At 37.6% G+C, this 14,025-nt stretch overlaps 1 protein-coding gene across 32 annotated transcripts in view; it reads left to right on the top strand.

Annotated features, from left to right (window-relative positions):
* The window catches only part of SORBS2 (sorbin and SH3 domain containing 2), a 204,321-nt gene that overhangs the window by 132,546 nt on the left and 57,750 nt on the right, over window positions 1-14,025 (top strand). For 30 of the 32 annotated variants that reach the window (XM_036838584.1, XM_036838575.1, XM_036838566.1 and 27 more), the window contains 4 exons: window positions 3,197-3,335; window positions 6,759-6,931; window positions 12,072-12,138; window positions 12,848-12,892. In XM_036838584.1, the coding sequence (XP_036694479.1) occupies window positions 3,314-3,335; window positions 6,759-6,931; window positions 12,072-12,138; window positions 12,848-12,892 (307 nt within the window). In that variant the 5' untranslated portion in view covers window positions 3,197-3,313. Of the gene's footprint in view, window positions 1-3,196; window positions 3,336-6,758; window positions 6,932-7,544; window positions 7,728-12,071; window positions 12,139-12,847; window positions 12,893-14,025 lie in introns of those variants that run through there. The other 2 variants (XM_036838587.1, XM_036838592.1) reach the window with 2 other exon arrangements.

Below are 14,025 nucleotides of genomic sequence, written 5' to 3'. Positions count from 1 at the left end.
ATCACTTTAACCACCCCTGCTATCATGCATGTAATCATTCTTCTTTCCTATGCTCCATCGTTTTTTAAACAGATCTCCAAAGACCAAAAGGACCAATTTCTTGTCTGCCATCTGATTTTGCAGCTGAGCATTTTTATTTGCATAGATGTTGAGTCCATCTAAACCGATTCTGTACAATCTGTTATGGAAATACATTACATTCATCCTCAAAAACTTATTTTGGGCTCAAAAGGTCAATTATATTCTCTTCATTCGTTTTAGAGTCACTTATGTTTACACTGTGTTGCTCTAGCTAATGAGTTGTACAGTGATTTGCCTTAATAAGAAGCTTTCTCAGAAATTTAGATAGGTATACATATAATATGATGATGATTAGTAGAGAAAGTCTAAAATTTTAATCCAGTATTAAATCCTGGTAGATAACAGTTTACTTCAGAGATTCATATGAATGTGCCCTGTGTGAACAGTTCACATCTCCTTATTTGTCACATACATGATTACTCACTGTATGATGTTAATTCTTCTTGCTCCCCTTTCATTAACAGCTACATCTTTTGAACCCATCTATCCAGCAGGAGTGAATGATGTAAATAACCTTAATCTACATTGCAGAAACTTAGCCCTATGATTTTGTTGGAATTATTTTCCCAAGACACTCCAGTATAGAAATTTATGAATATTTATTGTTTTATATATCAATAATTTGTCTTCCATTTAGAGCAATATATAAATATTTCCCATACGTATTTATTTCATCTAAATATATCTACTTGACAAGCAGTCCCTAATAAATGATTTATAAATGCCTAAAGTGTTTCAAAATTTTATGGCACAGATTTTCTATTGCATATAAAGTAGAGATAATAGCTTCAATTTGAAAGGCACATAACTTTAGGCAAAATAAAGGGAATTTTTTTCTAAAATTGATTTCATAATGAAGTTCTAAATATGCACTGTCATAGAAAAAATTTTAGCTGTGCTACATAATTTTTATGTTGCATCAAGGTCATAAATCTGTGAATTTCATGCCTGGAGAAATATTATAAACTATATGTTTTTCAAGACATTGCAATTACAGAAGACAAAAGATACTTTTTAGTATCTTTACTAAATACTTAATAATACTTTAGATGGACTTCAGTATTCATTCAACTGCTGGGTATAAAACTTTCCCCTGAAATGTTGCATTCAGAGACTAGCTACAGAAGGAACCTCCTTTTCCACGGCTAATACCTCCCCTGCCACTAGTACCTGGAGCGCAACAGGCATGAGCCTCTCCATGTTCTACTACGCTTTCAACAGTTCTTTACTTTTAAAACTCTAAGGAATGCCTTTACCCAAAAATACAAAGCAGGGATAGGGTATTAATTTATGTACTAGCCTATTTAATTTACTGTTTCTAAGACTCTTCAGGAGCCTGAGAGGCATGCATATAGCTTTGTGGAGCCGACTGTAACTGAACTTAGTTTCAAGTAACAGTTTAAATTGCACATACCTTCTCCATGAGATGGTTTTCCTAATAATTATTTCACTATAACAATAAAGTATTTTCTAAAATTCTAATAGTATTATTTCATTAGTAAAATCCTAATTGATTTAACATGCTGAAAGACTAAATCTATTTGCAGCTTTTATTTTGTTTAACCCATAACCAATGTTATTGAAACCATCAAAATAGGAGGCAGGGCAACTTTCCTAAGTTTAGTTACATAGTAACATGATAGTTTTTAATAAGAAGAATTCTCCTGCCTTTAACATTAATTATAACAATAATATTTAAATTATATTTACAAAGATCAACCAAACTGGATTTGGACAAGGAGGCAAAAATAGTCTCGAATAATTCATCAAAGACATATAAGCACTCTGAAGCATTTGGGTAGATCAGTGCATCACGCTTATCTGAATGGCAGTGCTCTAAGGTAGATGACCCTCAAGATAGGGTTGCTAATAATGATTTCTGTAACAGCTCAGAGCAGTAGTTCATCATTAAGCACAATCATTGTAATGATATGCTTACTGACTTTAGGACAGATGTGGTATGGCTATAAAGTAATGAAACTAGATTAATTCTACATTATTTGAAAACATCTGCTTTAAAGTGAAAAATCATGGAAATGTGCAATTAATTTACCTATGTTTCAGGCCTATACTACAGAAGTTTAATTTGTTTTAAAATAAGCAGATAAAGGTCACAAATTATGGTTCTTTGTGTGCATATATGTGTTTTGTGTTTATGCAGCTGTAAGGTATTTTAACTAACTGCTCTTACTAATGTTTTATCTTATTTGCATGCATTATGCAATCTCCACAATGCTCAGTGCTGTGTTGTGGACAGATCGGCATGCTTAATAGTGAGCTCAACCTCTCTAAGTGAGCTGATTCTATTCAATTAGAATATGTATCTATTGAATATCTACTATCCTATTAGCACCAGGTTGCACGTTATACAGAAAAATATGTTTTAAAAGCATATATACGACCATCTTCAACAAGAATCTTGAAATACCACTGGGGATATGAAAATACTCAAATATAAAGCAATCAAAACAATAAATTATTAAAGAACCAAAAAGAGGCCTATAACGTGCTAAATGAAACATGAGTAGAAGAAGCCGGGGGTTTAACACCACTTTCTGATGCTTCGCCACGTATTTGATCCTTCCAGAATAGATTGCTTCATGACATATATAAATCCAAACAATTGTCCTCCTTATGTTGGTCACCTTGCCCTGGAAACCTTGATTCGCTACAGGATATATATCCCTGATTAAGTCTGAAAACCGATCACTTTCCTCTTTTCAAAGAATGTTCTTTTACAATCCTACACGCAGAGCAGTGTGATTTAAGTCACGACATTAGAGCAGATTCACCCTCCACGTTTATTTTATACTGGCTCCTCTGATATCTTTGGACATCACCGTTGGCAGAGCAATGTGCCCACTGGTCAGCTGCTTCCATTCTCCTAATCACCTCCTGTGCCCTCTGACATTTAAAGAGAGTGATTTTCAGAGTAAAGGAAGATAGAGAAGACACTGAAAACAAAAATGTCCCATGCCCTTCTCGACATCAGTTAGTAAATAAATACTTGACGGCTGATTACTGTCATGTGAATGGAAGCCATTACTGCCATCTAAAGGAGTGACGTTTACAGGGGACCGTGTGCTTTAACAGGATGTCTTTGCACTTTTCTCAGAGCCAGATAACAGTGAATGGAAACTCTGGAGGCACTGTGAGTCCACTGAGTTACTACCAAAGGCCGTTTTCCCCTTCTGCCTACTCGCTACCAGGCTCACTCAATTCAAGCATTATCATGCAGCATGGCCGGTCACTTGGTAAGTCATCTGATAGTCATGATTTTCATGACAATTTCAATATAACAGGTACAAAGCAAATGAGAAAAATATAAATCATCCAAGTAATTTTTGGAAAAGGAAGCAGAAACATTCAATACTCCACTATTTAATGAGCCTCTCCTAGGGGAGGAATTAAAGGCAGAGGATTTAACACTGGAGGAAATAGGGACCCGGCTATTCCAAGACGATGACTGCATCTATATCTGAGTCTGGAGAAGGCTATTAGATATTTGGGGTGATGGGGCAGAAAGAAAAAGATGGCCAGTTGGGGAGAGGAGTGTGCACATATACCAGGAGAACATTCATGTAGTGAATTTCCGTGGGTGGCAAATACCCTCCATGTTCGAGGCAGCCCCTTTCTTTTGTGGAAAAGCTTTCATTGTAGAAAATTCTTTTGATATATATAAAGAAGAACTATTTAACAGTTAAAACAGTTTAACAAGGGGATAGGCTGCCTCCCAAAGTAGTAAACTACTATTCAAACTGAGACCAGAAGACCACCAGTCAGGGATGTGAGTTCCTTTAAATAATGATGCAGAATTTTATAGAAAGGTAGTTCTTAATCCTTTGGGAATTAAGAACTAAATGAAAGACAGAGCTCTCCTCCCCCCCAGAAAGAATGAACATTAGGACATTCATATAAATTTTTAAACATATGATTTCATGGGGCTCATGAACTCTTTAAAGCTTCCTGGAAAAGAAGCTGTGCTATATAATGTTAGAAACATTTTTATGCAGCAAAATATATTAGGACAATTTAGAAAATAATGTAATAAATATTTCTTAGTTTTTAAAAATGTGAAAAAAAAAACCAAACAAACATTGAAAAACAGACCAAATCGAACCATCATCTGAATTCAAGCTGAGAAAGGTTCCATGTTGAGCAACTAGAAGGACTGCAGGGCAGCAAGAAACAGGGAAAACGGCGGAGGACCACGTGACCACAACATACCTCTCAGAAAAGCAGGAGACCGATCCTCTGGCCACCACCAACCAGCAGAGAGAAAGAAACTAGAACACAGGGCTTTAACTCCCATGTCCTCGTTGACAGCAGACAGCGCCTCCTCTTCCCCGACACTGTGTATTGAAAGAAGATGAGGCTGTTAGTTTACCCAGGAACACCCAGCCTATGGATTGTGGAACTCAACTTCTATGGCCAGCAAAACCTCTCTAACTATAAGACTTACATGTAGCCACGAGACTCAAAGAGAAGTCTAAATACACTTGCACCTTCTCTAAGGCTGCTCCTGGGATCATCTGTGAATCTTATAATGATGTCCTTTTACAGTATAAGAGAGTAGAATGTCTTTGTGCCAAAATACTGCCCTTATATAATCACTCCCTGGTGTAGTTTTATAATAGGAGTCCGTTATATCTAGATTCTTTATGGAGCTATGCATGATCACACATCTATAGTAAAACTCTACAAATTATCCTAGCCATAATATTTTTCCAAATAATTATTATCAAAGTTGGATTCTGTCCCCTTTGCCTGTCTTAATGAACACAGTTTTGTCCCTCCCACCCCAACAAACAAAATATGTAAATACTTAAGTATGGACAGGCTTTTATATTAGAACATATCAATGGGTGGGTTTTACATATAAACTATACTACAGAGAAAGAAGTTCTGTAGATAAATACTGAACAAATTCCAATTGGCCAGTGCTGAGATAGGTCCTGAGGAGGATATACAAATCTATTCTGCCCTAGAGGAACTTTATAAAGTTGAGGACAAAGCTGCAAAAATGAGAGTTAGTGGACTATATAAGAGCATAATAAAATAAAAGGCTAACTTGTAAGCTATAAGTTCATAGAATCTTATGACCCACATATGAAGAGAGTTAACACTGTTTGTTTAGGCTAGGACTTTGCAAATACTCAGTGCTCAAAGTGTTTGATAGAAATACTAGCATCATGGTTGCCCACTCAAATCCTTTCTGTAATTAAATGGAAAATCAGAGTCAAATATCACTTTGCGTCTTAATTCAGAGTTGCTTGGAAAAGATACTACTTTTACATACAATGGCACGTAAAGCAGTTTTATTCCTAGCTTTATTCATTCTTCATCAGAAATGGATTGAAAATGCTTTTCTGTTGCAAACTAAAACACAGTCATAGTAACAGCAGTTACAAATATTATAACAGATATTAGTTTACAAAGGTCTTATCTCTACTTATCCTTACAATGATGAGTTAAATTTTTAAAAAATCTTATGAAATTTTGTATAAATTTGCTACAAAAACACAGTCATATCTTTTTAGATGTCTATATCTATATTTATATCTATACCTATACATAATCAATGACTGCCACCCTGACATAAGGACTTTTCCATAAGCACATAAAAAGAGACCTGACTAACAGATCTGACAAACCATGGCCAAGAGTCATTCTTGGCCAGCAAAATTTTGAAATTTATTGTAGAAAAACAGGAGGTCATATTATCAATTGTACTAAATAAATGATAATGTAGATGTTCATAAATACCTGTAAACTCTAAGTGGAATATATAGTACACCTATGTCCTCTCTGTTTCTTATGAAAGTATACCAAAAATTTAACGAAGATGGCATGAAGAGCATGATAAATCTCAGTCACAATGTATGCTTAGGGCAATTTTCACATCCAAGGGGTGAGAAGTCATGGTTTTTGCTACTTTAAAGTAAAAGTGAAGCTACTTTACTTTAGTGGCCATCGTGGAGTCTTAAATAAACGTTAATCCTAATAGCTTACGATCATTTCTCTACCCATAAGCCTTCACATCCAAGTATATGTTTGGATGTGAAGATTTCCTTATGTGATTTTTGTTTTCACTTTATTTTTATAAAATCACTGTCATAGACTCAATAGTCATATTTTTCATTCTAAAAGTACACTTTCGTACTTTAAAATAATGGTAGTCAGCAGTTTCACCAAAATAATAGCAATGTAAATGATGACCTGAAGGAAATTACTAAACTTGTCTCAGCTTCTGTCCCCTCATTTATAAAATGGACTCCTCACCCAAGATTACTAGAAGGATAAAATGAAATAATGCATGTACAATGCTTTCTTAACACAGTGGCTGCCACGTGGCCGCATGGTCTTTCAACAAATATTATTCTTCCCCTTCCCCTCATCACTGAATAATGAGGATCTTGTTGTTAGAGGTCTATTCAATATATACCTACACGTTAACAATGAGTGGCTCAAATCTAAGGTCAATGAGTTAAAAGATATAGTGATGGAAATACACTTTATATTTATTTATAAATATAATATAGTATTATATATTTACATATAACTATGTAATTATACGTAATTACATGTAATTAAATATATTATATTACGGTAGGCATGAGGCTCCATTAATTTGACTCCTCGTGCATCAAGTATATTTCGCCAAATTTTCTCCACAGATTCCTCAGAGACATACCCCCAGCATGCACAGTCTCTGGACGGCAGCATGGGCAGCTCGATACCGCTGTACAGATCCTCAGAGGAGGAGAAGAGAGTGACAGTCATCAAAGCACCGCACTACCCGGGGATCGGGCCGGTGGATGAATCCGGAATCCCCACGGCAATTAGAACGGTAGGAAATGCCAGCGCGCCTTGCTCCAGGGCTGTGCACAAGCTCCACAAAGGATGGATTGTCAATGGCTTTGTGCATTCCTATGCTCTTATATAATGAGGATTGCCCTCCTTGCCATCTGAGTTCTCATGAATATTATGCTGTGTGTGGCAGAGAAAGGGAACTGTCGATTGAAGATAATGACCCGATCTGTTTTTCCATTTCAATTAAAAATCACGAAAAAAAAATCACGAAAATTGTGATTCTGTTAAACGATAAAAGTAGGCTTTGTTTGGTTTTACCTTTTCCACGGAGTGTTGGGGCAATAGAGAGAGAAAAGGGAAGGAAGAAGAAAATGTGAATTCTTTGGCTGCACTGAATTCCCATGTGCATTGAGAATAAACCAGTGATTTGTTTCTTGAGATGGATGTGTGTTACCACCAGGAGACTGGGAGCTGTGAATTGGGTTCTGGGCAGCGAGATGATTGGAGGGAAGGGAGTTCATGTCATGGAAAGGAAAAACTGTCTGCGGAAAATACACACCACGTTTTAGTGTCCCTCATCAGCTGTGCCTGCTGTGAGCTCTCCGGGGCGATAAGTGAAAGTGTTTGGGTTTTTTTTTTTTAAGTCTTTAAACTCTGCCAGAACATTGCTCGGTGTGTCAGGGCAGCCCCTTCTGGCAAAGCTCAGCAGCAGCAGAGGCTGAGCTTGGGCAGGCAGCTGCTTGCTGATCCAGGCCACTTGGAGAGGAGGTCTGTACTGGCCTGCGCGAAGGAATACTGGGGGCGCCAGGATGAGAGCGGCGGCACCTCTGCAGGTGAAACTGGGGGGTGGTCAGAGAATGGAGCGCCGACTGCATACACTCGGTCTCCAACACCCACGTACGTGGCTGGGCTGGTGCTGAGAGCTACTGGCCTGGAAGGCAAACCTGGGGGGCCAAAGACAAGGGTGGAGAGAGGAAAAGAACCGGCAAGAGATCAGAAAAAGAGATCAGGGACGATTGGAATCGCTCAGAAAGAACGAAAGACAAAGACTGGGGGTCTCTTGTCTTCTTGGATTTGCATTCATCATATGGGGATCCTGTGTTCGGAGAGGAGAGTTGAAAATTGATTATTCCAAGCATCTATATTAGAATTGGAAGCCAGAAAGTAAATCTGTAGAGCAGTTGCTGGGGCTTTAGACTCATTAGATTCTGGGGATGCTGAATGCGACTAATTATAAAGTCCTAAAAATCTCTGTTGGAACCAATGATTGTCATATTTAAGTGACAGGAAAAGTTCAGGGATTGTGACTAACATTCTTAATCTTATGGTGACTGCATGTTTCCGGTGGTGGCACTTTGTTGTTTGTTTCTCTTTTAAGATTTCTGACTCAAAATGGTTTAATTTGAATTTTTTTTCCTAATAATGTAGGGATACAATGTCAGACAGGTACAGTGTCTCTGGTTTTGTTTAACTGACCCTTGACAAATTAGGAGATCCCTGATTCTGTGTAGTTATAGATTGTCTGATTTTATCTGAGACCTCTAGGTGTGTTTTTAAGTCAATATATGATAGACACAAATGGACATGCAAAGCTGGAACTGTCTTTATTCGTAAGATATAATTTTCTTAAATAGCAAGACCTTGCTTTTTACGTTTTAAAAGGAAAAAACTGAGATGTTATAGATGGTTAGTGAAAAAGCAAGAAATATTAAAAATTTATATATTTTTAATCTACTGCCAAATCAAAAGCATGTTTAGATATGCATAAACAAATGCAGATACTAGACATTCAATGCAAGTTCCCCCTCTATAAAATAGAAAATAAAAACATAAGCAACTCAGAAGTTCCTTATAAGGAACCAGCATTTTTATGTACAGCTGTGCTCTTATGTAGACTGTTCAAAGTTTACAGAGAAGGTACAGGTGTGAAGAGTCATTCACATTTCTTATCTGTCAGCCCCACAGAGCACATCCCCAAGTATAGCTGTGTTTATAAATGTGGAGTCTCGCCATGTCTGAGCCACAGCAGGCCAAGAATCTCCAAGGCTGTTTTTCTTTCTCATCCGCATAGAAAGTAATAATTATCAGACTTACATTGCTTCACAGGGACTTTCTGCTCAGTGTACACACCAAAGGCAGTACTGTCCCAGTGTATCATCTCAGAGTCTCATTTTAGACAACCAGCATAGACCAAGGAAACAGAATTTCAAAAAGTAACATGGAAACTCTAGAAAGCCAAGAATTAACCAAATGTTATCTGAAGAAAGGGAAGCAGCTCCCCAGACTGCCCTCTCTCATGCGACCTGGGACATCTAATGTTAGCCTTTTACTGCCATCCTTAAAAACAACAACAACAAAACCTGCTAGGGTTCAGATCCCACGAGACTGTGTAATTAAGGCGAGTAGTTAAGTGAAATGTAAGATTCTTTCCTTCAAGTTCAAATATAACAACGTTTGAGTCTTTTCCAATCTGGAAAGGGGCGAAAATAGAATAGAATAATGTATACTGGTGTACATTCTTATTGCTTGGAAGTATTAAACAGTAATGAAAGGAACCAAGATTTGAATCTAGGTTGATCTGACATTAATCTCAGCTTTCCACTGCAGCCTACTGTTTATATTATGTCAAAAGCGGGGTGGATAAGGAGCTTCTGCTTTTAAGGAACTTAGTTTAGCACAGCAAATGTTGCCAACATTTTATTATCACGTTAAAGAAATTTTGAAACAATATCTGTATTTTGTGACTTGCTCTAGGACACTAGATTGTTTACTATAGTCAGTATTTTAGTAACTTAGACTAGTAAATACCAAATTTTTATTTCTCTAATTCTAAGGCAATGATCAGAATACAATTCGAGTCCAAAATATTCCCTAGTTAATTTTTAAAATAATGTCTTGAACACTATACTCACTAACAAGTTATTATGGATAATGATAATTATCACCAAAAATGTAGAAAATATGTGTCTTTTCCCTTTTTGGAAATCTCTGCACGACAAATCAATGTAGAGTTCTGATGTTTTGTAAACTACAGGAGTGTAAAATTTCAGGTATATTCAGCCAAGTTATAGAAAACAACCAAATAGTGATTTACTAGTAGCTACTGTCCATGCAAAATCATTGTGAAGAACAAATACACAAGTAAGCTTCCTGAAATTTGAGTAGACTTCCGTTTACCTAATCTCAATGTTTGCCGTAACAACCTACATGGTGGCATTTATAAAAGGGACTTTAAATGCTTAGAGGACTTCTTTTAGAAAGGGACATAGAGTTTTAGTATTCCCATTTACCAGTCTCACACTCCTCTTTGCCAACCAACTTGGGCATTTCCTGGCATCTCTGTGCTCACCATATAAAGCTAGCAGATGGCACAACAGAGATCCCGCCGGATATGTGCCCTCCAGCAAGTGAAGGAAAAACTCCTGTCTGTCAGGATGCATTGCCACATACAGCGATATAACTCACTTATTCAGCTTCCTCGTTGCCATTGGTTGTGTCCAGGTATGGCTGGGAAACATTTTTACACAAAGTTATGTCTTATTTTTTATTGCTAAAGACTGCAAAGGAATTAAAGCTTAATGAAAAAGAAATCCACCTTTTATGAAAATAAATGTCCCTTAAAGATACATGTTCATCTACTTTGTTTAACCCAGCAAATAACAGCTAGACTCTTGCTTTATCACTGCCTCTCCCACCAGCTCCCACCATTTGAGTATAAAGCCCACCAGTGATCCACTCAATATTTCCATTGTAGAAAGAGCCTAGAATGAGTGAAGAAGTGATTCCCAACAAAGTCAATTAGCCCTTGATGTTACTCTGTATTTGTGGTGATTACCAGAATCATATATTCTTAGAGATCAAAATAAGTCTAGATATAGCACAAAACCCTCAATTTCCAGATGGAAAACACGATGACCACATTGGAAAGAAAAATCAGGATATAAAATCTACACCAAAGCTCAGTCTAACAAATACAAGAATATTTTTGTGGCCTTCCTAACAGAATATTTTCTTTGAAGAGAACTGCCTCGAAAAATCTGTATATTTAGTCACTATATACAGAATGGTCAAGTTTCTTACCAGAATAACCCTGGAAGAGTTAAAATGAAGACACTCCAAGCAAAATCTTGAATTATGATTATAAAGGCATATGTCCACTTTCACAGGTATACGATTAGGCAGACTTCCATCCAATAACCTGGATTCAGTCATTGTTTTATTCTGTAAATATTTGAGGTTCCCTACTGTTATGATTTATTGAGCATTTCTTATATTCTAGGCATTGTTCTAGGTCTTTTTGTATACACTGTCTCTTTCAATTTCCATAACAATTCTACGATGTGGATATAATTATTTCATCTTAGAGAAGAGAAAACTGAGGCCCTAAAAGGTTACCTCACTTGCCCAAATTCTTATTGCTTGGAAGTATTAAACAGTAATGAAAGGAACCAAGATTTGAATCTAGGTTGATCTGACATTAATCTCAGCTTTCCACTGCAGCCTACTGTTTATATTATGTCAAAAGCGGGGTGGATAAGGAGCTTCTGCTTTTAAGGAACTTACAGTTTAGCACAGCAAATGTTGCCAACATTTTATTATCACGTTAAAGAAATTTTGAAACAATATCTATATTTTGTGACTTGCTCTGGGACACTAGATTGTTTACTACAGTCAGTATTTTAGTAACTTAGACTAGTAAATACCAAATTTTTATTTCTCTAATTCTAAGCCGATGATCAGAATACAATTCGAGTCCAAAATATTCCCTAGTTAATTTTTAAAATAATGTCTTGAACAGTATACTAACAAGTTATTATGGATAATGATAATATCCATAATATCCAAAAGGAGCGAAGCAAACAATTACAACAGTATAACTTTTATTCAGTTAATTTTATATAAATAAGCTTGCACAAATATCAACTATCTAGGGCTGGGCACAGCTGTGACCTGGAAGAAATAGAACCATAGCGTATAACATTCCAACTCAGCCTCCACCCAAACAAAGGGTAATATATTTACAAATTGCATGTATCCCTGGATAAATTACTGATATGTCATCATGACATAGTAAAGAGTCAGAACAGAAATCTGCTATTTAAAAAGATAAAATATACAAAGAGGAACAATGTTTATTTGGAACCAGTTTTGTAACTGTTGGACATTTTCCTTTACAGACAGTTGACAGGCCAAAGGACTGGTACAAGACCATGTTTAAGCAAATCCACATGGTGCACAAGCCAGGTATGTAGTTCTGTTTTCTGGTCAGGTCCTTGTGGGCTGAAGGATGCATACTCTTTCGTGTAGTTTCGGTTCACACGAACTGTCAAGACCCCAGCAAACTTCATGGCCCTCCCTTCTTTTCAGCACTCCTCCTTATTCTTAGATCACCCCTCCACTCCCAGACACCTGCACTCCTGCTTCACCCCTGAGCTGCCAGGAAGCCTCTTGGAAGGGGACCCTTGGAGTAGTGCCAGGGGCTCTGGCTTTACGCCTTCATCCTTCCCCACCCACAGTATAAACTGGCCTGGCGTATTATCTGCTTAAACGGACGCATTATTCCTCTGTCCACGTGTATCTGCCCCATATCAAGACAGTGACTGTAGCTGGGTCTCACTGAGTTGACAAGGGATCTTTAAAGCACTTACTAAAGGAAATTCATGATCCAGAACAGGCGGAAAGGAGGAAGAGGGACTGATATCTGTACGCTGTGAAGTGGGCAGCAGAGCAAACCTTTACAGCCCAGAGAAGTCAATTTGCAAAGGCCCAGCAAAAAAAAAAAAAAAAACAGAAAAAAAAACCCCATAATATTTGAAAATTTAAAAATGGTTTTATGAACTAGGCAAAATGTGTTGGTTTTCTAACAAATCTGTTGTTTCTCTGAAGTTCTGCTATCTTGTTAGGATGTGGTGACCAATCTGTATTACCATAATATTTATGTTTCATTTTCTAGATGATGACACAGACATGTATAATACTCCTTATACATATAATGCAGGTAGGATGGGTTTCCTTGCTTGGCATGAATACACTGTGCCCTCCCATGCTTGGAAGAACTTCCCAGTCACCTTTTTTTTACCACTCTGAGTGCACGATTTCAGTTTCTACAATTAGGAAGATGCTTTTTTTCTTTTCTCAGCATGTATAACGAAAGATTTGATCTTTTCTCATGGAAATGAGAACTAATACTATTTTATCTCCTTCATCCCCACTGTTAGTTTATTCTCGGCTTCAGGAATGTTTAACCAAAGTGTGAAGGACAGCAGGAAAGAACATACTGTAACAGGGGGTACAAAATAAGATAAAGATCTTCTTTTATCAGTAGAGAGAATGATTACAATTGCGTAAGATCTTTCAGATACAGTTCACCAAAAACAAGTCAAGCAAAGTATTTTGTGACCCTGTCCATGCTTTTGCTCCAAATGCAATCATTCATTGAAGGATTTTTAAACATCCCACTTTGCTGGACCACTTTTCTGACTCAGAGTTGCCAGCGGTCATAATGGAACAACTTCAATTCCGGGCATTTCCACTTGTACTTGAGTGAGTTGGTATCTTGTGAAGTGGTTACAGGCTGGAATGAGGGACCCCTCAAAAATGTTTCCATCATCTCTTTCTCCTAAATGTCACATCAGGGGACCCCACATGGGGCCGCCTGTCACTTCCCGGCCCCAGGCTCAGGACGATTGCACAGTGCCTGTTATTCCCTTCTGTAGAGCAGTCTCCGAGGCCCACGTCCCGTTCGGCAGCTGCAGCCTCCCATCAAGGTCCCCTTGCCAGCCACGCCCCCAAGCTGGATGAGGTTGTCCCCTCCGTGAGGCCTGAAGGCCAGCACTCAGGCCTTTTCCCTGTTGAGGATTCTGCTACTAGTGTCCGACGACAAGTAGAGGGGAAAAAACAAGCAGAACAAGCTCAGCAAGCTGCAAGAATCTGGTTTTCAGTCCTCGCTCTTGCAGATGATAGCAGGTGGCCTGCTAAGATTCCCTCAACTTTTATTCCTGGTCTCAGGTTCTCCTAACTCCTCTCCTGTGTTTAGCTTGTTAAAATGCAAAATTCAACTGAGAAGATTTTAAAGATCTTCTTGGCTTTATTAAACGATTCATGAATCAGGCAGCATCCAACATAGCAGAT

This window comes from Balaenoptera musculus, chromosome 21, assembly GCF_009873245.2.
Source record: "Balaenoptera musculus isolate JJ_BM4_2016_0621 chromosome 21, mBalMus1.pri.v3, whole genome shotgun sequence".
Classification (NCBI taxonomy): domain Eukaryota; kingdom Metazoa; phylum Chordata; class Mammalia; order Artiodactyla; family Balaenopteridae; genus Balaenoptera; species Balaenoptera musculus.
The sequence above is the reverse complement of the archived record's forward strand: the minus strand, read 5'-3'. Positions and strand labels throughout refer to the sequence as shown.